General features: G+C 39.2%; 1 protein-coding gene across 1 annotated transcript in view; it reads left to right on the top strand.

The window, feature by feature from the left end:
- Positions 1-21,397, top strand: part of LOC126378444 (cuticlin-4) — a 71,574-nt gene extending 50,177 nt beyond the window's left edge. Inside the window, exons 4-10 of the mRNA XM_050026810.1 lie at positions 598-739; positions 12,469-12,641; positions 13,925-14,003; positions 15,297-15,439; positions 16,685-16,841; positions 17,164-17,295; positions 18,570-21,397. Coding sequence (XP_049882767.1) covers positions 598-739; positions 12,469-12,641; positions 13,925-14,003; positions 15,297-15,439; positions 16,685-16,841; positions 17,164-17,295; positions 18,570-18,764 — 1,021 coding nt within the window. The 3' untranslated portion in view covers positions 18,765-21,397. The remainder of the gene's footprint in view (positions 1-597; positions 740-12,468; positions 12,642-13,924; positions 14,004-15,296; positions 15,440-16,684; positions 16,842-17,163; positions 17,296-18,569) is intronic.
- The last annotated feature ends 1,180 nt before the right edge of the window (positions 21,398-22,577 follow it).

Genomic DNA, 22,577 nt, shown 5'->3' on the forward strand with positions numbered 1-22,577 from the left:
TTTTTCTTCTTGTAATGAAAAAGATATGAAAATGAAAAATGATTTTATTATCAGAAAACAATACAATAAGGCACATAAAGTAGGATGGGTACTTATATTATAAATATGTATATGTAAATATACAGAGGTTCCCAAACTAGGCGGAGCCTGTTTCTTGGGAAACCGTAAAATAAAGGGTACATGTGATGTTGGCGCATAGTTTTTCAAAGGAAATACATCTAAGTATTAGAGTGAAGGGTGTGTGTGTTAAGTAGGTATATGAATGTCTGAGTATGCGAGTTTAGTGTATGCGAGTCTAATAGTAGAAGTAATCACAACGATAATAAATCAGTAACAAAATAAGTGCATATGTATTTATGTATGTGAGTGTATATGTGTAGGGGTGAGAGTTAGGATGTATTTAGATATGTGTGTGAGGATGTGCGTTTTTTCAATTTTATGTATGTGAATATAAGTATGTGTGGGTGTAACGGTGAGTTTGTATGAACGAGTATGTTACTGTAATGGATGTAGGTACGTCTGATTACCCCAATTGGGATATAGGCGTGAGCATATGTTATGTTATTACAATTTCTAAATTCTTTCCTTCCTCCTCAGTGTGTACGAGATGTTCAACGGGATAGTGTACCCGGCGGGGCTGGGCAGCAACTCCTCGTGCCTCAGAGAGTACGTGTCAGCGCGCGGGGACCTGCAGTACACGTTGCCCCTTAGAGGGTGCAATACCATGTCCACTGACAATGTGAGTGTTGCTATATTTGAAAGTAAATTAAATCCCATACGATAAGAGTAAACAGCGGTAAACGCGCTCGGTCTGCGATTGCTAAAGTTAAGCAACATTCGCAAAGGCCGGTCATAGGATGGGTGACCACAAAAAAAAAAAGTTTTCATCTCGAGCTCCTCCGTGCTTCAGAAGGCACGTTAAGCCGTTGGTCCCGGCTGCATTAGCAGTCGTTAATAACCATCAATCCGCACTGGACCCGCGTGATGGTTTAAGGCCCGATCTCCCTATCCATCCATAGGGAAGCCCCGTGCCCCAGCAGTGGGGACGTTAATGGGCTGATGATGATGATGATGACGATAAGAGTATGGGTTGTGAGGTGGATTACCAACCTCATCAACCCTGGTGTCAGGGTTGTTATTGAGCCGCAAGTCCGGTAGCAGAGGTTCGAACCAGCGCTCCCCTATTGAGAAGCAAGTCGGTCTGTCAGGAAAGTAGTATGTGGTATTTCGTGGTGTCTACCTACCCACGGGGATAGCGCGTCATATGTATGTCTATCGAAGAGGACGAAGCATGAACACCGAAAAACGAATAACTTCTTCTATCGGGTGGGTTGTGAGGTGGATTACCAAACTCATCAACCTTGGTATCAGGGTTACTAGTGAGCCGCGAAAGGCCCCTGACATAGCTCATGTAACGACTACATACTTACATCAGTATGTAGTAACCGAGCACGGATCATCTTACTCGGACAATTAGGTGATCAGCCTGTAATGTCCTGCCCAAACTGGGCATCACAAAGTGATTTTTATGATATGTCCGGGAATGGTAACACTTACGTCATCAAGGGCTAGCAATGGCGGCTTGTCATTGCCATTTGATTGAGCATACCTGGTCTTCTTATATCATGCAAAATCTTATATAAAATATGACAGTCGCATTTGATTCGTACGTGTTGAACTTATTAAAAAACCACGAAGATGACCGGAAGTAAAGACGCCATTAGGATTTGGTTTTGGTTTTCCCCGAAGGGCAAGGCAAGGGGAACTATGCCCATACAGCCATGTCCTATGTATTTTTTTTCTTGATGATGATTAATGAAATAACGAAAGATGATGACGATGAATGATGAAACCTAAGCCCCCGCCCTCGGAGCAGACTCCTACTCCGAACCCCAAACGAATTAACTCAAAAGTTCGCATCTCCTCCACGAAGCGAAAATATATAATACACTTTGTTTATTGAACATTCCGATATAGTAACAACTTGTTTAAAAAGTAAGATGATATTCGGAAGGCACGTTAATCCGTTGGTCCCGGTTACTATTTACTGATGTAAGTAGGTAGTCGTTATATGAGCCATGTCAGGGGCCTTTAGCGGCACAATAATAACCCTGACATCAGGGTTCATGAGATTGGTAATCCACCTCACAACCCACACGATAGAAGAAAAGATAAATCATTATCAGTATCGACACCCATAGTCAGAGACAGATATACTATTCAACTCAATATGCAGATGAGTACCATAAAATAATGAATGATTTGGCTACCCATTCCGTTGGTATTTTAGGATAACGTGGGGGAAGGAGGTAGGGTTCCTGTTATTGACATGAGGTGCAGGTAACAACAGTCTTCCGACCACAAAACACTACTTTGTATTAATTATTTAATGAAGAAAGCAACCGTCCTGTTTCCGTTCCCGCCAAAAAACCGACGCCATTAAGGAAAAAAAGCTGTGTCGATACGTCGTGGCGTCACGAATTAGTGTCGTGACAATTGTGTAGAGGGTCCATTGAAAGCTACTTACGTACGGTTGGTGATTTACAGTTTAATGGATAACGGATTATAACCGTCATTGGCCTTTTTCGTTGTGAAAATGTGAAGGAATTTACTGTTTTTTTTGTGGTCACCCATCCTATGACCGGCCTTTGCGAAAGTTGCTTAACTTCTGCTGCGCCACCGAGCTCCCGGAGGGGGGGGGGGGGATGTAAAGATAAGTAAAATAAAAGAAGAGACTTTTTAAAAAGTGTCATTTTAATTAGGTTATATAATATCTATATCTAGATATGGAAATGCAAAAGTGGTGTATCAGGATCGTGGTAAGTGGAGTTTCGTGGCATCTGCCTACCCCAAAGGGAAATACGCGTGATGTTATGTGTCGTTCCATTCTAATTTTGAAGCCGATATTACACTCAATCTACGACCAACCAAACCAGGCACTTCCAAAATTAAAAAGTAAAAAAAACGCCTTTCAAATCCTACTATCACTAAAGAAAAAAAAAACAAACATATCTATTTATTTATTTATTTATTTATTTATTTAGATATCCAACAGCATTAACAATAGTCGTTTTCTTATATAATACATGTACAAAATTTCTTCGCCAATAACAGGATATCATAACATGCAAATTTAAATGAACCGTGTTCGCGTGTGTTCTCGTCGATAAACCTTGGCATTTACTTACATAAAACTAGTTTTTGTTTGCCTGTTTGTGCAGCATACATGTTATTCAAATATTCCATACAATCCCTTGAAGAAAGACTAATGTTGTCCTAAGTCCTATATAAATAAGTTTTTGGGTCGAAATTTAAAAAAAAAAACTCATTTGATAAGGTGTGTGAACTAGTATAGAAATATAACAGGCATAAACAGAGATTAGTAAGTAAGTAATCGTTACATGAGCCATGTCAGGGGCCTTTGGCGGCTCAATAGTAACCCTGACATCAGGGTTGATGGGGTTGGTACTCCACCTCACAACCCACGCGATAGAAGAAGAGAAGAAGACAGGCATTAAAGAAAAGCATCAACCAACAACCACGCATAAAAGAAATGCACCAAATATGTGCATTGAATTATATAACAATTTGCCAAATATTAAATAAGTAAACTATTTATTTCTTCTACAAATGACATAATCTTAATCTTATTCTCCATCTTCTTCTTCTATCGTGTGGGTTGTGAGGTGGATTACCAACCCCATCAACCCTGGTATCAGAGTTATTACTGAGCCGCCAAAGGCCCCTGACATGGCTCATGTAACGACTACTTACTTACTAATGCCTGTTTTATTTCTATACTAGTTCACACACCTCATCAAATCAGTATTTTTTTTAATTTCGACACAAAAACTTATTTATATAGGACTTCGGACAACATTGGTCTATCTTCAAGGGATTGTATGGAATATTTAAATAACGTGTATGCTGCACAAACAGACAAACAAAAACAAGTTTTATGTAAGTAAACGCTAAGGTTTATCCACGAAATATATTGGCCACTACTAACTTACATCAGTAAGTAGTAACCGGGACCAACGGCTTAACGTGCCTTCCGAAATACGGATAGTCTTACTTTCGGACAATCAGGTGATCAGCCTGTAATGTCCTAACCAAACTAGGGATCACAGTGTGATTTTTGTGATATGTCCTCCGTGGTCCAGTGGTTGAGACTCTTGAGACCGTTAAAGTAATAACTAATAACCTATGACATCATTCGACCCCGATTCAGCAAAAGATGCTTTATATAACCTGATCTTTTGAAAGAGACTGATTAACATAAGTATATTTTTGTGATGACACATCATTTGCTCAATGCTACATGTTATTTTAAGTAAGTGTGTCGAGTTTTTTGTTTGTTTTCAATATGACGAATCCTCATTATCATTTCAAAATCATCATCATCATCATCAGCCGTAAGACGCCCACTGCTGGGCATAGGCCTCCCCCAAAAAATCAAAAAATATTTATTTACAAAAAATCAATACAATCTTTGTGTTTGGAACTCATCATCAATCATCATCAGCCCATTAACGTCCCCACTGCTGGAGCACGGGCCTTCCCTATGGATGGATAGGGAGATCGGGCCTTAAACCATCACGCGGGCCCAGTGCGGATTGATGGTTATTAACGACTGCTAATGCACCCGAGACCAACGGCTTAACGTGCCTTCTGAAGCACGGAGGAGCTCGAGATGAAAACTTTTTTTTGTGGTCACCCATCCTATGACCGGCCTTTGCGAATGCTTAACTTCAACAATCGCAGACCAAGCGCGTTTACCGCTGCGCCACCGAGCTCCTCAGTGTTTGGGACTACTTTTATGCAATACCCTTCTATGACCATAATACATTGACCATTATAGACGGCGATACGGCTCACCTATCACGTTGGTCTAACAGAAATCTCGGTGAGGTGTGGGTACTTAGATCATCTTGTGCTGGATGTGCCTCTGACTACCCCAATTGTAATATAGTCGTGGGCATGTTATTTTATGTTTTCATGGTATTTAGTTGTCATGGTAAGTGACTATGTATAGTTTTTTTATGAGAATAAAGCTCTTCAAACTGAAACTAAAGTTTAAACCAAAATGGCTTCAAGGAAAACCCGATGTGTCATAACTTCTGCATTATTCCATATATATTTCTTCTCCAACTTTGAATAGAATAGAATATAAAAGGACGCCACACACAAAGACAAGACAATAACATCACTTAAAATTTTTCACAAAAAAATTACAAAAAGCATAGGAGGATATTCATTACAATGATCACAAGGTGGTGGTGGACGTCCTGAGATAAAAGGGCCTCACTCAGCACAAGTCGCGGCGTGAACCACGACGCTGGTAGGTGAGGCACGAACGCTATATATTGAATTATTATTTATGTATGTGTGTCCGCCAACGCTCTGACGTCATCGGGCATATAAGGAGATTCACCTTCAGACATGCGCAAGCGCAAGTTACGCCGATAATACAGGTTTCAAAGCTATAAGGTTGCGTCCTGTCTCTCTTTAAATACAGTACTCACGCCGCAATCCCTACCGGTGTGGACAGGTGAGGCGCTTACATACATAGGTACATAAATTCACGCCCGTAATTACTAATGGGGTGGGCGGTATTAAAAGTAAAGAAGCCTAGTAAAAAAAAAAGAAAACAGAATAAATAAATTGGGTAAAGATTATTTTGAAGATGCTTAGAAGTTGAATATTAATAATGATTAGACAGTTTTGAGACTATATTTAGTTTAAGTTTTTTAATCATCATCATCATCATTAGCCCACTAACGTCCCCACTGCTGGGGCACGGGCCTTCCCTATGGATGGATAGGGAGATCGGGCCTTAAACCATCACGCGGGCCCAGTGCGGATTGGTGGTTATTAACGACTGCTAATGCAGCCGGGACCAACGGCTTAACGTGCCTCCCGAAGCACGGAGGAGCTCCAGATGAAAACTTTTTTTTGTGGTCACCTATGACCGGCCATTGCGAAAGTTGCTTAACTTCAATAATCGCAGACCGAGCGCGTTTACCGTGTGTGTGTTTTTTTAAATATATTAGTTAATTACCTACCTACTTACCTCCTAAATTTTCACATGCTTATCTAGCGGACCATGTGATACTTAGAACATAAAACCTACCAACTGTTTAAAAAACCATGAATCCTATGCGAATAAACAATGATTTAATTTGATTTTTTTTATAGTTGCATCTTTTGCTACGAAGGGCTAGAATGCATATACTATAGGCTGTTGGCTTATTGTAGATTAGCTTCCAACGACATTCACTACTTGGCCTGACAAGTGTTATGTATATTCCTAACAGCATATTGAGAACAACACGTGCCAAGCATTTTGGTATTATGTGGTAAACAATGACCTAAAATCTTAACGCCGATTACCATAGATGAGTGTTGACTTAGTAACAGCAGTACACGATTTAAAACCATTGTTTTGGAAAGGCCAACGACTTTTATTTGTACATATCGTCACCTTATATTACAAACCACGAAAGCGGCTTTGAGAAAAATCATTTCAAATCTTTTTAATGTACGGATGAAGGATAATAGGATTACGAAAGCGTTATATAAAGCAAAGGTTGATGGTAAGGCTGGCAGAGGAAGACCTAGAAGGACGTACATAGACCAAATTGGAGATGTCCTTAGAAAAGGTTTAGTACGATCTACTCTGAACCGGCGTGCGTGTATGAAGCGATTGATGAATGTGGAGGAAGCAACAGAAGTGTGTCAGGATCGAAGCAAATGGAATTACATAGTCTGCGTACCTCGGTGGGAAATAGGCGTGAGTTATGTAAGTATGTATAGTTTTAATGTGTTTTTTGTTAACAAAACCTCGCAATAGACATGGTTTTTTCAATCCAAGTATAAAATTGTGGTCTCAATTTTTATCAGGAATTAAATTAATTAAATGATTTATGTTTTTATAGCACATAAATAAATAAAAATAATAATAATAACATACCCTTGCTTAGGGAAACTCACAAAGAGAAAATTTAAATCGAAAAAAAGCTCTGACTTGGACGGGACTTGAACCCACAGCTCTTGTCAAACCGGGACGACTGTTTTAACCATTACACCTTTATTTTTTTATTTATTTATTTATTTCTGAACAATTTTTACATTGTGTCGAAAATTATACAAAAAAAATAATAACAATATATCCGTAATAAAATAATATGAAGGAGAACAGTAAATAATAATAAAAACAATCAACCACCACCGGGTTCTCCTCCTGTCGATGCGAAATTATTTCGATCTATGTATTGTGACTGGGTAAAAAGGACGCTGATATCAGCATACGAAAATGGTGGTGGATTGGTGGACATAAAAATATAAGACCTGTAGATAACCACAACTTTACCTGGATTTTGAAACAGCCTACACACGTCCCACTGCTGGGCACAGGCCACCCCTCAATCAACCGGAGGGGGTATGGAGCATACTCCATCTCCCTGCTGCACTGCGGGTTGGTGAAGATGTTTTAACGGTTAATAGCCGGGACCAACGGCTTAACGTGCCCTCCGAAACACGGAATCATCTTATTCAGACAATCAGGTGATTCAAGCCTCTAAAGTCCTTACCAAACAAAGGACAGTCTCACAACATGCCTGCTCTCTTGTAATTACAAATATTGTACGAACGTAGGGCCCTGCTTCTTTTCCCCGGCTATACAGGTTGTGAGAAGCTGCAGTAGTTTTAGGCGGATGAGACGTTCGTTATGTAAAAATTGACGATTCAAAGTGTAACTATGTTACCTACTGAATAAAGATATTTTTGAATTTGAATTTTGAATACGGGAATTAAATATGACAACTGAACGCGGTTGTGATGCTCCCGCGCAGCTTCTCACCTGCTCCTACTTTTAGTGTGGCAAACCCTTTAGATAATTCTCTAACAGGGAGCAAACATTCGCCACGTCGTCATTGACCGGCCCAAATCTGTCAGCTATGTATTGTAAGTATGTACTTGCTTAGAGAAAGACAAGTGGCCTTTGCTGTGGCCTTGTACCGGCGCAAGCGCAGACGGTGAAATGAGAGGCGGGGCTCTATATGGAGTGGGCGCCCACTGGACAGACTAAAAACGATTATTATCTTATTAATGCAGCTTTTAATGTCGTAACGAAAACGCGACCAAAGTATGACCAGCTTGAATAGTTTTTCGGCCAAGTAGTTCACCGGCCAAGTGGTTAACCGACCAAGTAGTTGACGCCCTCTGAAGCAAACGAGGGAATTTTATATACGACGGAATTAGATACGTAAGATACGATATAAAAAAATAAGAATGGAACAGTTTGGAAAAATCAATGTTTTTCATTTGACTATTTATACCTACTTAATACATACATACATAAGATAAGGTTAGGTCACATATCACCGAAAATGCATTTCTCGGGAATATGGGTTTTACGAATAATCCAAACATGAATTCGAAAACAAATTCGACAATCATTTATGCCTGTGCTGAATTCGAACCTACATAAAAAAAAAAAACAAAAAAAAAATAACGCCAAAAACCACACTCTCTTGAGAAACCGCTGGACTTAAACTAATGATCAGTGATTATAATACATTGCACTGGCCTTAATTACTTGTATGGTGATTTGGTATATTTTTTTTCTGTCATTTAATACACGTATTGCCACACCTCGGACATTCCATATATAAAAAAAATCTTAACGCGTAAGTACGAGCGAGACAGAAAATCCGTGCTACCCCTTCCTCCTTATTGCTTACGGCCATTTAGACTAAAGTAAGACTCAGAGGGGGTGAGGTCAGCGCGCGATACTAATTGGTGCGGGGGGAGACTTACCATTCTATACGTAATATTATTATTTAATCTGTATTTTTGATTTGAATTTGGAACCGACGAAGACTATTGTGTTGCCATTTTAAAGCTTTATTGACGTTACTTATTGTAGACTTGCGTCAAATGGGGAGCGCTGAGTGCTCTCACCTAGTACGAAAATGAAAGAAAGAAACATTTGTTAGGACACCACAGACATGGATTATATATAATCATTGTATGTTACGGCTAATACCCGAAGTGCGGTTACACCTAGTTTTACTAGTGTTAGTAAATAGTGAATTCTCTAAAAATAGAAGTTTATTTCAGTAATATCTATTACAAGCCCGTAATCTTCGACTTCCGCCGTCGTTCACTGGCTGTGAAAGCAATTATCCAATCCACTGTGCAGTCGCTGCGATATACAACCAGTAGTACAAGTAAGAATGACACCGCTTCGACATCTTCAAAATCAAATTCAAAAATATCTTTATTCACTAGGTAACATAGTTACACTTTGAATCGTCATTTTCGTCTCATCCGCCTAAAACTACTGCAGTTTCTCACAACCTGTATACATACATACATAAATTATTCACACCTATTTCCCACCGCAGATACTATAGAATTCCATTTGCTTCGAACCTGACACACTTCTCTTGCTTCCTCCACATTCATCAATCGCTTCATACACGCACGCCGGTTCAGAGTAGATCGTACTAAACCTTTTCTAAGGACATCTCCAATACAACCTAACACACAACCTTAACTTACTTACTTTTTAACTTTTTTACAACCTGTATATGTTAGTGACATCGTAACGAAAACTTTGAGGGATAGTTTAGATCGTGATTCTGAGTTCATATCAAGTGGAATTTTCCGTCGGAAAAGTATGGAACTGAAAGTAATGACAAAAAAACTGAAATTTTCATGAATTTTCTAACATGAAATTCCATTTGATATCAACTCAGATTCTTGGTCTGAACCATCCTTCTCAGTATTCGTTACGGTGTCACTAACACCCTCTGAAAGTAAGCTGCCAAACTGCCTTTATATTCTAGGTACAGTCGACGAGAAAATTACAACGCACTCTGTCACGCTACCCGTCTTTACTGGAGGTACACTCACGCACAATTAGATAGAGGAAGATAATGTGTGTGCGAACTGTCTGAGTATATACTGCCTGTTCTTTTATTAGTCATTGTTAGGGTCTGGGTTGCACCTTTTTAGGTTTCCATACTCGAAGGTACGACTCATTACGACGACACGATTATACGATTCGAAGGGTCGATTAATCCTTTCAAATATTTTTCCTCTTAGACGACGCCCTGAGCCGAGGTTGGCGCCCAACTCACCCTCAGGCCTGTTGTCTTAAACGTTGTACCGGGTGAGAACCTTCAGCGCTCCCCATTTGTCCGGCCATGTAGTTAATGCCATCTGCGGCAAATCTACTATAAGTCACGTCAAAAAAAGCTGAAACTGTGAAATAATACGACACCTATTGTCCTCTTACGTTAATAAAATGAAGTCGTATATATTATTATCACCTTTACCAGTAATATAAGTAACAATTCAGGTTGCGCAAGCGAGTTAGCGCACTAACAACACCTTCACTTTTGTGGCGGACCACTTCCTTATAGTAAGTAAGAGTTTAAGTAATTTTATTAAACTCTTTGCATCATAAGGGGAAGCTTTCAGACCACATCCCCGAAAAAGACTACAGGGTGTTAGTGACATCGTAATGAATACTTACTAAAAAAAAAACTTTATTTCGGACTATTATACATCCATATGTATACCATCTACCATCTGATACTGAGGGGATGATACAGACCTTGACTCTGGAATTTTCCGTCGCAAAATTCATGATTCTTTTCACGTGTTTTTTTTAAATTATTTTCAATTCTCTACTGAATATTACCTCAGAATAACTCACTCGGAAATTAAGATGATCCGTGCTTCGGAAGGCACGTTAAGCAGTTGGTCCCGGTTACTACTTACTGATGTAAGTAAGTAATCGTTATATGAGCCACGTCAGGGGCCTTTGGCGACTCAATAATGACCCTGACACCAGGGTTGATTAGGTTGGTAATTCACCTCACAACCCACACGATAGAAGAAGACTTACTTTATCGTTTTTATATAAATATCTGCGCTTACTTTTCAAAGAAAGAACATTACGAATTCAAACAGCTTGCGTTCCTTCCGTGCGCGTGCGCCCCGGCGGAAGTGACGTCACGCCCCGGTATTGTTACCATAGTTACGACTGACAGGTTGCGTCGGGTTGCATCGCACCTGTCACACCCCTTAGTTTACTGTTGTCGATTCTGGCAGGCCCATACATAATTTTATTTTAATCCTAACACTTCTAAACATAAACATAACATAAACAGCCTATATACGTCCCACTGCTGGGCACAGGCCTCCCCTCAATCAAACGGAGGGGGTATGGAGCATACTCCACCACGCTGCTCCAATGCGGGTTGGTGGAGGTGTTTTTACGGCTAATAGCCGGGACCAACGGCTTAACGTGCCCTCCGAAGCACGGAATCATCTTACTTTTTCGGACAGTCAGGTGATTCAAGCCTGAAAAGTCCTTACCAAACAAAGGACAGTCTCACAAAGTGATTTCGACAATGTCCCCATCGGGAATCGAACCCGGACCTCCAGATCGTGAGCCTAACGCTCTAACCACTAGACCACGGAGGCTGTTAACACTTCTAAAACTATAGACATAAAAATATAAATGTTTTATTGCGACCATGTGTTCGTACAAATTGTGGTGTTATAAAAATACAGAAGTAAGTATTATAGTATCAACATGGACCCGGTAAGGGCACTGCAACTGGTAGAGAGGACAACATACTTAATTATTAGTCAGCGATACAACCTGTATTTATTATACTTACTATATTTTAACAATATTATTGCACTTATATTTTAAGTATTGTTTTATAACTAAGTATAACATAACCTCTTCAAGGATACAGGGGAGATACTATGTTATGTTACATATATATATATTTATATATAATTTTACCAGCTTTCTTAGAAAAAAGAATAATACAACGTATAGAACGGCAACTCTCCGCTCCCCACCAGCGGCTGAGCTAGGTTTACCTCACCCCCTCGGTCTTACTGTAGTCTTCAATTGTATGGCGTCAGATATCACCCACACAGATGCGCGTGTACGATAACGCCAATGTGTACCTAATGTCTGTGTAAAACGAGGTTGTTTGTATGAAGTGTCCAGGGTGTGGTAACATGTAATTTTTATTACATATTGTGGGATGGGGCATGAAGAAAACGATTATTATTTGTTTGTCATCATCATCACCAGCCCATTAACGTCCCCACTGCTGGGGCACGGGCCTTCCCTATGGATGGATAGGGAGATCGGGCCTTAAACCACCACGCGGGCCCAGTGCGGATTGGTGGTTATTAACCACTGCTAATGCAGCCGGGATCAACGGCTTAACGTGCCTTCCGATGCACGGAGGAGCTCGAGATGAAAACTTTTTTTTTGTGTATATGACCGGCCTTTGCGAAAGTTGCTTAACTTCAACAATCGCAGACCGAGCGCGTTTATCGCTGCGCCACCGAGATCCTCTCATCGCGCCATTCAGCCTACCATTCCTACAATATTATAAATTGTGTCTATGTCTATCTTTTCAGGATGATGGCACAGTGGAGTTCCACAACAACCTAATAGTGCAGCCTCACCTCAAGCTGGTGACGGGGCAGGGTCGCGGGTACCAGGTTCGATGCCGGTACCGCCGCCGCGACCTCAGCAACTACCACGTGTACCCCCGCGCCGACCGCCTCACCGACCCTCGACACGCGCTCAGGTTAGTACCATACGTACATACATCCACAACCATACAAAGAAGAAGAGAAGAGAAAAATCACAATAAATCCTGATATGATTTTCTTCAACAAAACCTCTACTTCGTATTACAATACATATATTACCTTCCGTGGAAACACTAACTTTAGTTTAATCTCTTTAACAAGTATTTATTCATTTACTTTTCTTATGATTTTTTATTCATTAATGTTTACGTACATAATTATGTGTTTTGACTTTAGAGTCCTGATTTTGTTTCACTGTCTTTTGATTCCCAAGCCGGCTGCAGCTAAGAATCAGCGTCATAGTCTAGCTATAGCATACATTTGCTGAGCTGAAGCTGTTCCGGCATTAAGCATAATAATTATTAAGTAATTTATTTACCTCTAAGTAAGTTATGGTAATTTATGTTATGCCGAATAAATATTTTTCCTTTCTTTCTTTCTTTCAACATGTTTTCCTCTTCCACCATCTCTCTCTCACTCTCATCTCTGTCAGTCGTCATCGCGTGGTTCTTTGGCGTATATTCTACACTACCCATCATAATTTTTAGAGCTGCGAAATCTATCGTGTGTTTGGGGAACGTCGATTGGAAAGTCCCTAATTGAAACTCATTTCCAGCTATCACATTTTTTCTCATTTTTTTTTCATCTTATTTTATCCTCAGATAAGAACTAGAAGCTCAAATGTAGACAATTACATTTTGACAGATCTCGATACTGTCCAGATAAAATTCGTGATAAATTGCTATAAAATGTGACGAACGCTTGCCATACAATCATAAAGTTGAAGTTGAAATTGCTACAAAATGTGAAGTATATCCCGACCGAAGGATGAGTTATGAAAAAGAAAATCAGGGAATACATATAACACTATGATTTTGCAGTTAAACGCTGCGCAAAGGGTTATAGTGTTATGTTAAGGGTTATGTGGGTGAATATCAAAATGTTCCAAGTTTGGTAGCGAACTTTCATATTATGTTTTCGTGAAAAATTGGGTTCTGACATGAAAAAGGATAGTTCTAGCTACGAGGTAACTTGTATAATATGAAAGTTCGCCACCAAACTTGGCACATTTTGATATTCACCCATGTATGTTTACTTACTCAAATAGTATGGGGAACTATTAATCACTGTGTGTACAAAATTTTTGAAATAAAAAAAAACTGGCAAAATTTAAGAACACTCAACAGTAGCGACACCTAATGGGAAAAATAGGCAGTTTTTATCTTCATTAAAGTTATGTCCGCCAAAATGTATAGTAATATTTTTGTTATTGTTCCAGTGACGAGTATGACGAGGAGTCAGGGTTGCTGCCATCTGTCACAATGAAGATTTACAAGGGAGACCCCGAAGATAATGAGGTTCGTACTTGACGCAACTATAGTATTTTGTATAAAAAGATTTGACTGCGTTATTGCGCTTGCCTCAACATAAACATCTTATCTAGCCTACAAGATCTCAATGCAGAGCAAGGGCTCCCCTTTTCTTTTCTTTTTTTGACGTGACTTATTGTAGATTTGCCGCAGATGGCATTAACTACTTGGCCGGACTAATGGGGAGCTCTGAAGGCTCTCACCCGGTACAACATTTAAAGGCCTTCCTTTTTCCATTTTCCTCGGCCCTGTGCGTATTCCAGCCAGTCCCTCCGCAAGCGTCCAAGTCGTCACGTCATCTCTTTCGAGGTCTACGACGACGCCTATGTGACGTGTGCGTTAGGTGTCAAACGAATTGATCGAGTCCGAAATACAACACCATGTATAAAAACTGGAATCATGCCTTGAAAATCCCCGTATTGTTTATATTGGGAAACAAGGCGGTTTTCTTCAAAACATTTAAGAATACATTATCCTAACATAATCTACGCTCAAGACTTTATCCCAATTAAAACAGATAATAACGGGTTCTTACCGCGTTTAAAGTAGAGATATGAGACTCCCGATATTTCGACACTGCTGCAAGTGCCATGATCACGGGAATGTCATGATATCGGGAGTCTCGTATCCCTACTTTATACGCGGTAAAACGATAATAACCGCGTAAACTTAAAACAATGTATATCCCAGTTATTTCAAATTGGGGTAGTCAGATGTACCTACATCCATCGCAAGGTGAACTAAGTACCCACACCTCACCGAGCTTTCTGTTAGACCAACGTGGTAGGTAGTAAGCCGTATCGCCGTATATAATGGTCGAGCCATCTGTGTTAGTAAAATATATAACTCATTGGTGCAAGTCCGGTACCGGCGGTCCTCGATTGAGATAGCGTGCCACACAAGACCATAACAGCTAACTACATTGAATTTTTAAAAATTGTTATTACAATGAATTATTTGTCATATTTTACTATTTTATTTTATTTTTTCATGACCGACTGGTATGAAGTAACTCTTCAATATTCAATATAATATTATTATATAATTTTCAATATATTCTTTATTTGCATACTATGATGGTGTACAAGTTTGTAAGTTACATATGAGTTTCACATCACAGACCCTTTCGGGCACAACAAAATAGAAGTTTAAAAGTGAGAAGGAAGCTTTTCAAATAGTAACATCACCCACAGACCACAGGTCGGGCATTCTTAAACTACTTATTGTATTCTTCTATTGAGTCCTTTGCGAATAAATGGTTATTTTTTTTATTTCTTCCAGGTGGCATCAAACGTAAGGATAGGCGACACCCTGACCCTGGTGGTATCATTAGAGAAGCAGCAGCAGTACGGTCTACTGGTGTCCGAGTGCGCTGTTCGCGACGGATTGGGGTGGGCAGAGCAGAGTCTTATCGCTGATGATGGGTAGGTGATTTGGCGTACTATTCTCTACCACACCCCGGACACTTCATACAAAACACCTCATTTTACACAGACACTACACATTGACGTTATCGTACACGCGGATCTGTGTGTGTGACGTCTGACGCCCGTACGATTGAAGACTAAAGTAAGACCGAGGGGGGTGAGGTAAACCTAGCTCAGCCGCTGGTGGGGAGCGGAGAGTTGCCGTTCTATACGTAGTATTATTCCTTATTCTATGGTACTCGTATGTGTCACTATAGTACGGTATGGTGTGAGTGAAACTGTGGTAATTATTGCCACACTTATAAAGTGTAAATAGGGAATGCAATGCCGACTCGAGATAGCAAATTCGAGATCCCGCGGGATTCGAAACATCCATCTCGAAATTTTCGGGATCTCGTCTAGTTTATAAAAAAAAATGTAAAGTTAGGATGGCTGAAAACGACTGAAACTGCTTGTTTGTGATAGTGAAGTTAATTTAAAACAAAATATTTTTAGGTAAAAACAAAAACTGACTAAATTATTAAGTTTTCTTTGGATATCAGCATAATCAAAACAAAAAGTATAACTCAAGGAGATTCGCCCAATCCCGTCAATCTCGAATTGGATTTCGTCATAATTATTATGTTTCGGGATTGATCCCGTAAAATTAGACGAGATCTCGCGAGATCGGGATCCCGCGAAATCGGGATTGCATTCCCTAAGTGTACGTAAGTAGGTGTTCTTGTGGTCTTGTAGTACCTACACCGGCTTGCTTCAACGATATATGAAGTGTCCGAGGTGTGCTCATACTTACTCTCTCTCTCTTTATTTAAAAGCTGCGCTCTTGTCGGTGGAGTAATCGCCTCCATTTTCATTACTCCATAGATAGGGCGTGTAGAACGGCGGTTGCCCCAATCGCCTTCCGTTTCGCAGTACACCGACCAATTTCTCAATCGGTGATGTTCTAGCTAGAGCCCTACTAGAATCCATTTCCTCGGCCTCCAACCAGTACTGATACCGCTGCTGCCCGGCATCAGGGGTGCGCCTTTGAAGTAGCGGCGCCTACTCGCTACGTCACAAGATCGTCATAGAATCTAAGTAGCATTTTATAGGTTAGCCCGTCCCAGTGAGCTACCCACTACGTTCTGCTAATCCTGTCGCTGTTTGGTCGGGGACTGCTTATTTTTATATTCGCAGCTAACCATCATATCTGATGGCCGTACATACTACAGAATATTATATTAATGTCCTTTCTTATTCCAGCTGCCCGTTAGACGGCGAGATAATGGGCATGTTCCACTACACCGGCGACAAGCAGTCGGCCCGGGTTGCGTTCCCGGCGCACAAGTTCCCTTACACCGCCAGTGTGTACTACACCTGCGAGGTCAAGCTGTGTGATCTGAACCATCGCACTGATTGCGTGAGTCTCTGTTTTCTTCTTATCGTGTGGGTTGTGAGGTAGAATACTTAGGTGGGTTATCAACCTCATCAACCAAAGTCAGGGTTACTATTGAGCCGCCAAAGACCCCCACATGGCACACACACACCCATTACTCCAGACTATGTGCTGAACGCTCAACCACTAATCATAAGTACATCCATTGCAAGATGAACTAAGTACCCATACTTCACCGAGCATTCTGTTAGACCAACGTTATAGGTGATGAACCGTATCACAGACTATAAATAGTATAATGATTCGAATATAATAATCATTGACAATATGGCTTACTTGTTTTCAGGAGCCGTGCACCCATAAGAAGCGCGTGCGCAGACAGTCGGACGAGGGCTCGCCCGCGAAGGTGGAGGTGTTTTCTGGTCTGTACGTGAATGAGGCAGACTCTCCAGACAACGATGACGTCATTACTGAGAAGGTAAGATTTTATGTATGTCATATTCCGCTTTCGTATTATTCATCAACCATTCTACGTATTATAAGTACCTACTAGACGATCACAACAATATTGTTTATTAACCAGTTTGACTATAATCCCGGTTAGTTGAATTTAGTCATGGAGTACATAGGCTGCGTCTCCATTGAAGCGGAGCTGTGCGGAGATGAGCGGAGATGTACAGGAATCGACCAATCACCGTGAGGGAGAGAGTGACAGAGCGTCATCGTTTTTCGCTCTCTCGAACGCTGTGATTGGTCAAATCCGCACATCTCCGCTCTTATTCGCCCATCTCCGCGTCAGTGGAAGCCCGGCCTTAATCAGGTGGGCGGTACGAAGTTGATATCGTGACCAGAATGGTCCATCTTAAATGGCAATGTCGCCATATTACAAAAAAAAAATACAAAAGTTACCATTTTGAATTTGAATAATTATTTATAACTACCCTCTTACTATAACAGAAAATTATGAATGTTCACTTATTCATTCAAGTCAAATCAAATCAACACTTACTTACCTACTTTATTGCACGTCAACAATCAGACATAACACATTAATACAATACAATTTGGGCAGCCATATTGCTCTATAGCAATTTCTTCCAGGCAACTTCTACTAGGAAACAAACATTTACAAACAACTTGGATGCGGGATGGTGCAACAAGAAATAAAATACCTAAAAGTAAACTAAAGTTATCAAGTCAAGTCATTTGAGTCTGTTGCTGATAATTGATTTGTTATTAGTTTAATTTTCTTTGTATTTATTTTTTAGTAGTCTGGCTGAAAATCGGCGTCGTATTGCAATTTGCACCTCATGTGGGTCGATACGACATTAGCCGAGCTAGTACCCTTTTTAGTTTTATATCTTACATTTCAAATACCTATGTTCAAATTTTAATATTAAGAAGTTAATGTAACGTCTTGAACCTAAATAAAGATTTTATCTATCTATCTATCAACCTAAAAACGAGATGACTTACAACACTAAAATCGACTTTATGAGTTTGAATTCTGGTTTAGATTGATAATAATTGATGTTACCAGGTTTCCAGTTTCCAGGGTCATCATCATCAATTTGAGAGCCACGCTTTGTCGGTGTAGGGTTTAATACATGGGATTTAATCGTTGCTAGCAAGGAGTGCGTGTGTATACTATAGACCTCTACAAACCGAGCCTTCAGGGATAGTCTTCAGGGATATAGGCGTCATGATAATGTTATGTTATTGACTAAAACATAATTTACTTACTCTTTACAGAAAGAAGACGAAATCTGCATCTCGCAACGTAACTTCGCCATAGGAATTTGCATCGCAGGAGTGATACTAATGATCTGTGTCATTGCCGCCATTGCTTGCATCCTAGCGCGCAGGCGCGGGAAGACATACTCGCGAACTGGCAGTTCTTTATACAGCGGACCTTACACCAACACCGGGTACTCGCATACTAGTTAAATACTAGCCTGTTTTAGCTGCTACTTTAAAACGAAAAAGTAAGATGTTGCTAGTTGATGAAAGCTGGTTGTCAAAATGTTAAAGTCCATTATGGCAACACTTAATTTGAAAATGGCGGCAATTATCCAGGCCATAAACCTTATAAAAAAATGGCGGTAATTAATGTACAATGTACTATTTGTATTTTTGGCGCCATTTTCAATAATATTTTTTAAAATTATTGGCAGTATTGGCAGTTTGGACTATCAGCTTTTAATAACCAGTTTTGTTCTGTGAGCTAGCTTTTTATCAATTCGGTCATCCTAATACTTTTATCCTTACACTTTTATCAAAGGTAAAAGTGTATGGATAAAATTAAATGACATTGCGGAACATTAAAACTTATAAAAAAAAAGATAAGAGTGCTTTTTTTGAAAGTCAAAGTTTAAGCAATAAGCATATTTCCAAACTTGTTTTTTTTCGAAGTTTCTATTTTATTATTTATGGCCAAATTAGGTTACATTCATAAGTATATTTAAAGCTACGGCCATATTCAGAATTTTTGTACTTATTTACTAAAATAAGTCGACAAAATTATGTTTTAAGTACAATAATAATTCAATAATAAAACTGTAATAAATTCACGTTGTGATTACAACGATTGAGTCAATTTAATAGTGTTTAGTGATTTACCAATATTTTAATCATAGACATAAACCACGTGGAAAACATTTGAAAAATGTAATAGTATTTATACATTTTTTGTTTTGTGATAATTCGTAATTATAATTCCGTCCTTTTTGCAATGTTTTAATAGAGCAAGCTCTGCACGGGAGCCGCGCCGCGCGCTATGCGAATTATATCGAAGGTTTTAATCAATACACGCGGCGAATGCTATCCACGTAGATAGGTACAGGTACTGATCAAAGCCCTCGATATAAATCGAACCGCGCGCGGCGTGGTTGCCGTGTCGCGAGAGCTGATTCACGTTAGCGCATCACTTTGTTTATGGACCATGCTGGTCCACTGCGGGTTGGAATGGGTTGGACATGAGTTAATTTACAAAAGTTCAATTCTGTATCCTCTGGACTCTGAGTGGGCATTGTTTCTAGACATTGCATAATGTCGCCTTATAGAGCCACGTAAGCGCTTTTTTGAAAAATCGCATTTTAATAAGATCTTCATCAACAAAACCTTGTTTTCTATCAATTATTTCCTTTCGGGTGAAAATTAAGATCTCAATTTTTTACCTGGATTGAAAGTAACTGCTTATTGCGTAGTTTTTTTTAAAGGCTTATTTGGTTTTACTTATGAATATTTTAGACTATACTTATCTCAATGAAAATTATAATCATGAACTTATTGGAAGGCATTTTTTTTTTTAATATTTGAATTTATATAAAAGTGATGCGTTAAGAGTGGTTCAAAATATACAATAATTAGGTATACTTAGTAAGTATCTTATATAACGAAGGTAGCCTTGCATTACGTAATTGTAAATAAACGACCGACATAACTATATATTATATCTAGTTGGTCTCTCTATACTAAAAGGGGAATCTTGTAAAGGCCTTTTGATCCTGATATTCATCGATACACTTTTTGAAGCATCTTAATGAAAATATTGAAAGCAAGACCAATTTAATGTTCCTAATGAATCAGCAGTGCGAATTATTTCGAGTGTTTCGACCAATAGACACGAACGGTATCTACGTGGATATACGTCGTGATGCTATTGGTCAAAGCCCAAATGTAATATAAACTAGGTACTTTTTTGTCCTCAATATTATATGTGATTCGTAAATTCAGTTTTGAATAGGCCTTTATGTTTGTAATAACTTCTAGGTGGCGGGAGCTATATACTTCACACGCAATCTTTTGTCACCACATTTTAGTTCAGGATTTTAATACACAGTTAAGCAACTTTGGGTATACCTCTGACTACCCCATTGGGATATAGTCGTGAGCTTATGTTAGTTCGACAATAGTAGCCAATCTAGCCTATAAAATAGAACACTACCTAAGGCTCTTGCACCGTAAAAATGGGAGATACCTATTTTTTGCGGTCTTGTGCATAGATACTCTACACCTTCAAAGTTGTCGCGTCATTTCTTTCGGTGTCTGCCAATTCTGCCATAAATTCCGATGATTTATACTGCATTTATTGAGTGACTTGCCTGCAGTTCCAGTAAAATGCTGCACGTATCTCGCGCGATAAAATAAATGAGCCAATAGAATTGGATTGTTTATCGCATCGCGCGCGACATGATCGTAGCATGTTGCGGGGGCCGATTGATTTTCTTTGGTCTATCGAAAACTGTGTTTTAAAATCCGGAACGTCTTTTTTCTTTGTAATGGATTTTAATATGGATGCCATATTGTTTAAGTTAATTTTTAAGGTCTTTGCCAGTTATCCGTCCAACGGTGCTATTTTATTTCGCTTATTTTTATTATTTTGCAATATTTTCAGCTTTATTCCTATGTAACAACGAATTATATCGATATGTGTTTCATAATTACTCCATTGTCTATGGTTTATTGAAGTAACATTTTTTTTTTACTAGTTTTTTTAATACAATGGGGTTCTGGAACCATATCGAGGTATAAGTGACAGTGTACGAATTTTTTTAACAAATATACTGACATAAAAATAATTGTTCTTTTTTTAATTGTATCCCTTACATATTTATTATGATACATCATCAACAGCAGTACATACAAACACACAATCTTCTTCTATAGTGTGGATTGTGAGGTAGATGACCAACCTCCTCAAGTATTATTGAGCCGCCAAAGGCCCCTGACGTGACTCATGTAACGACTACGTACTTATATCAGTAAGTAGTAACCGCACGGATCATCACACAACATAAAATACACGTAAGAAAAGTTCCGTTATGTCTGTCAATTATGGACGAACACAGCACTGTTTATAATCATCATCATCATCAGCCCATTAACGTCCCTACTGCTGGGGCACAGGCCTTCCCTATGAATGGATAGGGAGATCGGGCCTTAAACCATCACGCCGATTGATGGTTATTAACGACTGCTAATGCAGCCGGGACCAACGGCTTAACGTGCCTTCCGAAGCACGGATGAGCTCGAGATGATTTTTTTTTTGTGGTCACCCATCCTATGACCGGCCTTTGCGAAAGTTGCTTAACTTCAACAATCGCAGACCGAGCGCGTTTACCGCTGCGCCACCGAGCTCCTCCTGTTTATAATAACAGGATCTAAAGTCTACATATTAATGACGAACTTTCCAGGCTATTTTCCCCAAAAATAATATAGATGGCGCTGTCGAAATTCAACGTGATAATTACCTATTTTCTCAATACTCGGGTAAGTACATACTTTATTCAAAAATACAATATAATGGGAGGGATTATAAAAATAATTGATGCTTCATATTTGGATCACATTATGTATGGAATTATGTTGATACCTATATTGCTTCTCTTTATTATGATCAGAATAACAATGTGTGATAGAAGTGATAGCGCATGCGTGTTATAAAAAGGGTCATCATTTATACCCAAAAACAGAGACAAAAGATTATCTATGAAATTAAAAGGTTACGAAGGAAAATCTTTACAGCGCCATTTATATTGTTGTTGTGTTGTCATTTACTATAAATTACTATAATTTAATATTAGCATACACTAAAAAAAATCATAAATCATCTATCTATCTATCATTAAACAGCCTTTATCCGTCCCGCGGCTGGGCACAGGCAAACAGGAAAAAAAAATTAAAAGTTTCTTCGAAGATTAAAAGTATATTTGCCAAACAATTGTGCCTAAAAAAGTATTTACAAACGTTATTTTAAAT

This window comes from Pectinophora gossypiella, chromosome 26 (assembly GCF_024362695.1).
Source record: "Pectinophora gossypiella chromosome 26, ilPecGoss1.1, whole genome shotgun sequence".
Taxonomy (NCBI): domain Eukaryota; kingdom Metazoa; phylum Arthropoda; class Insecta; order Lepidoptera; family Gelechiidae; genus Pectinophora; species Pectinophora gossypiella.